At 45.7% G+C, this 8707-nt stretch overlaps 1 protein-coding gene across 1 annotated transcript in view; it reads right to left on the reverse strand.

Moving 5' to 3' along the window:
* ADAMTS17 (ADAM metallopeptidase with thrombospondin type 1 motif, 17) overlaps positions 1–7749 on the reverse strand; it is a 530244-nt gene extending 522495 nt beyond the window's left edge. The window contains exons 1-2 of the mRNA XM_006900064.1: positions 7671–7749; positions 7113–7471 (exon numbers count right to left, since the gene is read on the reverse strand). Coding sequence (XP_006900126.1) covers positions 7113–7471; positions 7671–7749 — 438 coding nt within the window. The remainder of the gene's footprint in view (positions 1–7112; positions 7472–7670) is intronic.
* Between the last annotated feature and the right edge of the window lie 958 nt (positions 7750–8707).

Below are 8707 nucleotides of genomic sequence, written 5' to 3' on the forward strand. Positions count from 1 at the left end.
TGGTGGATGATTTATCAACAATCTGCGTTATGCAGATGACACAACCCTGCTTGCTGAAATGAGGAGGACCTGACGCACTTGCTGCAGAGGGTCAAGGACTGCAGCCTTCAATATGGATTGAGGCTCATTGTCAAGAAGACAAAGATTCTCACCACTGGACCAATTGGCAGCATCAGGATGGATGGTGAAGAAATTGAGATTGTTCATAGAAGGCCTAGTCTATGATATAAAAAGAGTGCCAAATACAGGCAAACATGCTCTATCTGGAGAGGATAAAACTGATGAATGGGACCATCTAAAGATTATATCTCCATATTCTTCAAAAACTTTTTTCAAAAGGGTGAATAGAAAACCTACTGACTGGAAAATCGCATTTAGCAATACCATCTCAGACAAGGGTCCCATATCAAAAGTTTACAGAACACTCCTAAGCCTCCAGAAGAAAAAGGCTGATAACACAATTACATAACGGGTGGAAGACAATTCATAGAGGAAGATATTCAGACACATGAAGAAATGCTCATAATCACTGGCAATAAGAGAGACGTAAATCAAAACCACAATAAGACACTATCTTACCCTAGTTATTGTTGTTGTTATGTCTCTTCAAGTCACTTGCAACTCATAGTGATCCTATGTAAAACAGCCCCAAACCCTGTTCTATTTATTCCTTGCCAATCTTATTGTCTCCGACAAGCCTATTCCCATTACCCCAGTGATGGAATCAATAAATCTCATCAAGGATCTTCTTCTCCTGCACTGCCTCTCCACCCTCCCAAGCATGATGGCCCTCTCCTAGGACTGGTCCCTCCTTGAAAAATGTCCAAAGTATGTCAGACAAAGCTTCAGAATGCATGCCTCCAAGGAGCAGCGTGGCTTCACCCTCTTCAGAACAAACTTGTTTGTTCTCCTAGCAGTCCATGGTATATACTTTTCCAGCACCAAAGCTCAAAGGCATCAACTCTCCTTCCATCATCCCTAGTCATTGTCCAGCTGTCTGAAGCATAGCAAGTAATGGCAAAGACCATGGCCTGTATCAGGCGTACCTTAGTCTGCAGACTGACATTGTTGGTCTTCAGTACCTTGGAGAGGTCTCTGACAGCAGACTTTCCCAATGCACTTCCTCTTTTAATTTCGTGGCTATTGGTGCAAAGAGTGTTGATTGCAGAGCCAAGCAAACTGAAGCTGTCAACAATCTCAATGTCTTCACCATCTATTATGAGGTTGCCAATCGGTCCAGTGGTAAGAATCTTTGTTTTCTTGACATTGACCTTCATTTCATATTGGAGGCTGCAATCCTTGATCTTCTGCAGTAAGTGTTTCAGGTCCTCCTCAGTTTCAGCAAGCAGTGTTATGTCATCTGCATAATGGAGATTGTTGATAAGTCTACCTCCAATCCTGATGCCACACTTCTCCTCATAGAGCCCAGCCTCCCGGATAATCTGTTCTGCATAAAGATTGAAAAGATATGGAGATAGGACACATCCTTGATGCACACACTTCCCAATTTTGAATCATGAGTGTTTCCTTGCTCTGTTCTGACGAGTGCTTCCTGGTCCAAGTATAAGTTTTGCATAAGCACAATCAAGTATTCTGGGATCTTACCCTAGTAGCAGTGGCAAAGTTTAGTAGGGCAGCAAGTAATAAATGCTGGAGATGATGTAGAGAGGTGAGAACTCGCATACACTGTTGGTGGGATTGTAAAATGGTACAACCACTCTGAAGACAGTTTGGTATTTCTTCAAAAAGTTGAACACAGAAACTCCATAGGACCCCACTATCCCACTACTAGGAATACTCTGAGACACAAACGGAGATTTGCACACCAATGTTCATGGCACCATTATTCACAATTACAAGAACATGGAAACAGCCCAAATGTCCAAATACAACTGAACAGATTAAGAAATTATGGTACAGTCACACAATAGAATACTACATAGTATTCAGGAACGATTTCGAAAAATACTATGTAACTTGGGAAAGACTGGAGAGTAGTATGCTGAGTGAACCGAGTCTCATAAGGACAAATACTGCATAAGAACATTATTTTAACAATAAAAGGATAACTAGAAAAACATGTATGGGGACTCATAAGGGAGAAGGGGTGGGAACAGAGGGGTGAGGATGGGTAGAGGTGAAACCACTGGGTTGCAGTTTGGTGGATGGAAGGTGGGGGTGAAGGAAATAGGAAGGATCCTGCAGGGACCTGATAAGATTGGGTAATGATGGGCAACGCCCAGTAGTGATTGTTTATAAAACATAAGCATGGGTATAATTGTATGAAACACATTATGCATAAAGAGTAGCATGAAACTCAATGTATACAACCTTCGTGAGTAAACCAATATAAGATACAGGAGGGGGGAAACCCACCATTTGACCAGTAACTTAGTATGGAGACAGCACCACACTGTATGTGAGGTCTTCAAAATACTAGGACCTACTCAAGTGCTGCTAACAAAACTGCACTGTATTTCACTAACTAGCTATGTGGGAGCCGTGTGGCATATCCCTTTGTGTCTGATCCCGGGAAGGGGTCAAGGAACCCACCTAATCACAGGATCCTATGTCTATCCCAGAACTCACTCATAGTTTCATCTTCTGAAAAAACAAAAGCATGGTCAGAAGCTGTGAGCCCATGTGCCAGAGTGTGCAGATGGATTTTCTCACTTTATCCCTAACAAATGCTGCAAAGCTCTCTCCCCTGGCACAAACTGGCACCTGCACCAGTGGCCCTTTTGTTAATACTGTCATGAATGCAATCTATGCAAAAACACTTCAGCTCATTATCACTTCATCTTGTGCTTCCTTTTCTTTGTTCATACACTGACAACTAAAAAATTCATAGTAGAACATCTATTTACATGCCCTTGCTTGTGGTTACTGGCCACCACCAAGAACTTACATGTAGTGGTGCCCAAAGCATCTTAAGGGAGCTCAGCTGAGCCCTGGAGTGATGTAAGAGGAGAGTACACCTGGGAAACGACAAGCAAAGCAGTTTGAACAGAAAATATATGGCCTAAAAAATCTAAAGCTTTTACTATCTGGTCCTTTACAGACCTGTCAAATGGCTCTTTGGATATAAAGGGGCTTGAAAATGTCCCACCCTTGGGAATCAAAACTACTTTTCCTAAAACTTCTAGCAAACTTGTTTCAACAGACACACACAACTCTATACCTCAGCCTCTCGGTGCCTTCCCACCAAACAACTGGATTAAAACAAAATTATCACCAAGCAATCTCAGACACAGCTGAGAACTACAACTGATGAAGACAATATGCAATGCCACTTCAGCATTAAGTTCCTGTTTTCAGACATCCCTGAGTCAGCTCCAACTCACTGCAAACAAAATTTAACAAAATCTTGCCCCAATCCCAAACCATTACAACGTCTGCTATGCTTAAACCCATTATTGCAATCACTGTGTCAATCCATCATCTGACAGTCTTCCTCTCTTTCCCTGACCCTCTACTTTCCCATGCATGGTGTCATGCCCCAGGGACCAACCCCTTCGGATAATGTGACTTGCTTCTATGGAGCACTCTGGTTACAATTTCTTCAAGCAGATCTGTTTGTTTTGACAATCCACTGTATATTCAATATTCTTCACCAACACAACTCAAAAGCATCAATTCTTGGGGCTTCCTTATTTCACAGTCCAATTATTATTTGCATAGTGATGATATGCATATGGCATACCCTGGTTTGGGTCAAGCACCCCTTAGTTTTTGTTGGTTTTTTTTAACACTAATTTTATTCCTGTTGTACTAAGGGAAAACCTGTACCACAGAGCATGAAACTCACAGGATTATGAGGAAGAATAAATTTTAAGATTAAAAGTTTTTGTTAGGTAATTTTAAGGTTCAAAAACAAAGATTTTGCTATACTGTGAAGACACCAAGGACAGTTCTACAGGACACATCACCTTCGCTCAGGAGACACTGGTCACTAGTCATAATTTACATACTATCAGAAAATGAAGAAAATTCTAGAATTGTTTAACTTAAAAATTGTATTTAAAAGGTATGAGGAATTCAATAAAAACTATAATCCTTCAGTATTAAAACATGAGGCTTGAATGTGTTCTTTAGTACATTGAACATTAAAATTTTCAGCTTGTTCTTTTAAGTTACTCTAAGGCCAGGTCTTTGCAAATTTCATTGTCATACTTTGCTTTGTCTTCTCAAGCTGAAATACACTGAATCTTTCATTTAGTTTAGTTTATATACCTTTCTTCTCTCCATTTTCGAACAAGTTTTAGTCTCTTCTGCTCATTTTTTTCTATCCTGTCTTTTTTCTTTCAAAATGTTTTTACTTTTCTAACTATGCTACATGTCATGTAGCCATTGTCAGTATGCAAGCATATTTACTTCCTGATATTCACTGTTCTCTAGCACTTAAAGAGGGCCTAGGCAGTACATTTGGCCATTGCAGTATATTATTTGGCACCCTAACTGCTATTTCCAGTGGATTTCTTTTTTAATGATTGCCAGGACCACTGGGCAACTCAGAAACCCATTTCAAGTTATTACATAGAAGCTTCAAAACTGCCTTCAGATCTTCAATTAATGAACATTGTTCAGTACCCAGCTTCTCAGAAATGGGCTGACCATTATATTTAGCAACATCAAACATCTACTCAAGTAGGAATTGAAAATCTAGTCTTAGAGGTCCACCAGCAGCTCTCTCACATTGAACTTGACTTCTTAGTGCCTTTCTCTAAAGCATATAGTATCAAAAGAAGGCTTTCTCAAACTCATTTCTGTTGAGTCAAAATGGACTCATAGCTGACCCCCACCACTGGATATATTGGTAGAACCATGATAAATGGAGAAGAGATTGAGGTTGTTAACAAATTCAGCTTGCTTGGCTCCATAATCAATACTCTTGGCATCAGAAGTTAGGAAATCAAAAAACAAATGGCACTGGGAAAATCTGTTGTCAGGGACCTCTCCAGAGTACAAAAGAGCAATAATGTCAGTATAAAGACTAAGGTCCGTCTGATCCAGGCCATGGTCTTCACAATTACTTGCTATTCATCAGAGAGCTGGACAATGACTAAGGATGACAAAATTGATGTCTTTGAGTTGTGTTGCTGCAAGAGTCTTGGACATACCTTCTGCCAAGAAAACAAATGGGCCTGTCTTGGGAAGGGTGAAACCAAGATTCTGAAGCTCTGTCTCACATACTTTAGACATGTGATCAGTAGGGTCATGTCCTTGAAGAAGGACATCATGCTTGAAGGGTGGAGGGACAGTGCAGAAGATGATGACCCTGGATTATTTGGATTGATGCAGTAACTGGGGCAATAGGGTGTAAGTGTGTCAGAGTCAGTGAGACAGGACAGGACAGAGCAGGATCAAAGTTATTGTTCATAGGATCGCTATGAGTCACAGGCGACTAGACAACAAATCAAGGAGAGGAGATTGCCCATCTTTCTCCCAAGAATCCACTGGTAGATTGGAACCATCCGAGCAGCATAGCCTTGGGGTTACCAGTCCAACTCCCTAGGTCACCCGAACTCCCTGTCGTCTTCAAATTTCAAGACTTAAGTGAAGCCTCTCTTTGCTCATATCACATCTCTAACTAGCAGAAAACCTATGCTCTGTAGAGTTTTAAATCAATGCTATACAGGTTTCCACCCAAGGTTCCTTCACATATAGTTCCTTCCTGGATATCAAGAAATATAAACTCTGACCTTGACAGAAATTTAACTGCAGCAAACAGGATTCAGATGTTTTCTGTTCAGTACAGTGATGTGACTTATACTTTAAACACTGCCATAAACTCAAGGAATGTTGTAGGGCTTCCAGTACCTCCCAGGGCAAGATACAGCCTTGACTTGAGACCTAAGATGAGCTGGGCTTTCTCAATCTGTGTACCTTCATCCACAGCCCAGACTGTGCCCAACAACACATGGCCTCCAACAAGACACTCAATCCAGTCTATACCATTTCCCCTGCTTCATTAAGAAGGGTCAATTCTTAGCTGAACAAAAAGCATCTCACATCTTGCTTAGAATTCATAAAATTAATGAAAGGGGATCTCAGGAAGGCCAGTGCTGGGGGGCCTCCCCGCATCTCCCTCACAGCTGCATAAGGAGAAAGTGAAGATGAGGCTTTGTCTCAGATGAAGATGGAAGATTCTGGGCTTCCTGTCTTTGCTACAGGTTCTAGGTGGCAGGCGGCAGATTACATGGTTAAGGTCCAGACAGCTCTTCTAGATGGTAGAACCATATAGGACAGAATTAGGAGAAGCTTTTTATGTCCGGGAAGGGCAGGCAGAATACAAAAGGAGCCAATCCTGACAGAATACGGGAGCATTGCAGGATTTGTGCCCTGACCCAACCAAGCTTTGTTGAAAGCAGCCCATCCGACACCCATATATGCTTCTAGTAGATGGAAGAAAACTGACATGGGGCACAAGCCCAAGCGATGGCAGGTAGGCACGTTCCCAGCAGAGACCACCGAAGGAGGGTGTCAGGCTCATTTGGAAGCCGCTGCTTGCACAACACCTGTGATAGCTGTCCCAAGTAGGTTGCGTGAGCGCTGCTGCTTTAGTAAGGGGTCATTCTGGAACAAGGACAGACGTCACTGCCAATGTGAATACGCAGCCTCCCTCTGATCTCACAACAGTTACTGAAGACAATGCCCTCGGAGAACATCCTCCAGACCCCAGTTCTCTCAGTCAAATGAAGAATGGGAGGCCAGCCCTCCTAGGAAGCCTCCAAAAAATGCCCTGGAGGTATAAAAGACTCACCACCCAGAAATGGGGGATGTGTAAACTCAAGAATTTCAACAACATGCACACGTGCCCCTGTACAGATGCCAAGTGCTCCCTTCCCACACCTGGGTGATGAGTCTCACAGTCTAGGCGGAAAGTTTATCCCACTAGGTCTGAGCTCCCTGTGCACACCACCTGTGTCAATCCACCTCCCACCTGAAACCCCACCAAACCTGGTCCAGGCAACAACTGTATGCAGACACTCACTCTATCAAGATATACATGTCGAGATATCTATCTATCTATCTGAAGGTCAGGTGAGTGGTGGGGAGTCAAAGAGGAAAGCTGAACTTCCCGCCCCAAGCCCACCCACAGGAAGCAGTACCAAGCCGCCGGAGCCGCATGCGCTGAGCGAGGCCAAGGACCCAGGGTGGCCCAACACCCGGCCCGAGTAGAAGCACAGTTCCGCTGGCCGGCCGCGGCGCCCTCCATCCTCCATCTCGAAGCCGCGGGAAAGGAAGCGCAAGTCTCGGCGCAGCTGTAGGTACAGGTCACGCCCAAAGGCCGGCAAGTGCAACAGCAGCGCGTGCTCGCCAGGCCGGGCGCGGGGGGCGCCCAGGGGTGCGCGGGGTCTTCGCCTCCGCCGGGGGCCCTCGGCGCCAGGCAGCGACAGCAGGTGCACTTCGTCTGGGCGCACCCGCCGCGGGAGTACTACCTCTACGTCGGCCACTGCGTCGCCGCCAGCTGCAGGAGAGAGAGACGCGTCAGCGCGCTGGAGCAGGGCTGCCGGCCGCCCCCCACCGCCTGACACGCTGGCCAGCGGGACCTGGCAAGCCCGCCAGCACCGCCCCTACCCAGGCCTCGGCCAACTCTGGCGCTGTCCGCAGACCAGAGCTGGCATGGCCGGGACCGCGGGGAGCTGAGGTCCTGCAGAGCGCGCTACCTGAGCCGGGGTCCAGGCCCCAGAGCAGCAACAGCAGCACGGGCAGTACGAAGGGGGGCAGCAGGGTGCCTTCACTCATGGTCCCACCCGGGCAGTCTCACGGGCGCCTGCGGAGCGGCAGGGAGCGCTGCGCCAACGCAGCTCGAACTGCCTGCTCTGCAAAGCTGCCTGCACCGCCGGAGCTGCTTGCACTGCCAACCCTCCAAACTTCGGAAAAGTAATTAGCGCTGCGGACAAACCCAACATGGTAAATCCCAAGCACCGCCTACCATTGGGAAAAGGAGGCGATTGGACGCACGGTCGCCCCTGCCCCGGTTCCCGTTCTTCTATTGGCTTAAATCGGTCGAATCCGGGCTACGTAGTTAGGTTGTAAGCTCTTTCTTACACGTGGTTTCCAGGCAGTGGCGGCGAGGGGACACCAGGTGGCGCGCAAGGGCTGGTGCGAGCCTCTCTTTCTTGGGAGGTACTTGGAGGCGGGGGCACCCCTGCTACTTTGGGGAATTTTTTGTGTCTTCATTTGAGAAGCTGATTCCACTGTTCTGCTCTCTGGGCGATCAGTCTAGAAATCCTTTTGGGCCACTGATTGCATCATAAAAAGCATATTCTAGAGAAGACCTGATAGTGGTTAAAGCTCTCAGATGCTAACTGAGGTGTCAGCATTTTGTCCCCATCTGTGACTCCTGAAGAAAAAGATGTGGTAATGTTCCCATTAAGGTTTACCGCCTTAGATAGCCTGTGGGCGATTCTGCTGCCCTATGGAGTCTATCCTATGGGATCGCTTTGAAATGGAGGCTCTGCCAGGGTATCAGGATTGCTATTGGTTTCGTTTTGTTTCGTTTTAGTTTCTACTTCCAGAGAGTGCTGATGGTTTAGTGGATATGGAACTGCGCTCTCAATCTAAAGGTGCACAGTTCAAATCATCCAGCTGCTCCACGGGAGAAAAGTCAGGCCCCTCCCTAGTCATTGTATCAATCCATCTCTTCTGGGGTCTTCCTCTCCCTGCACTGTCCTTCCACCCTTCTGAACATGATATCCGT

This window comes from Elephantulus edwardii, unplaced genomic scaffold (assembly GCF_000299155.1).
Source record: "Elephantulus edwardii isolate Elephantulus edwardi_28Jun2011 unplaced genomic scaffold, EleEdw1.0 scaffold00272, whole genome shotgun sequence".
NCBI lineage: Eukaryota > Metazoa > Chordata > Mammalia > Macroscelidea > Macroscelididae > Elephantulus > Elephantulus edwardii.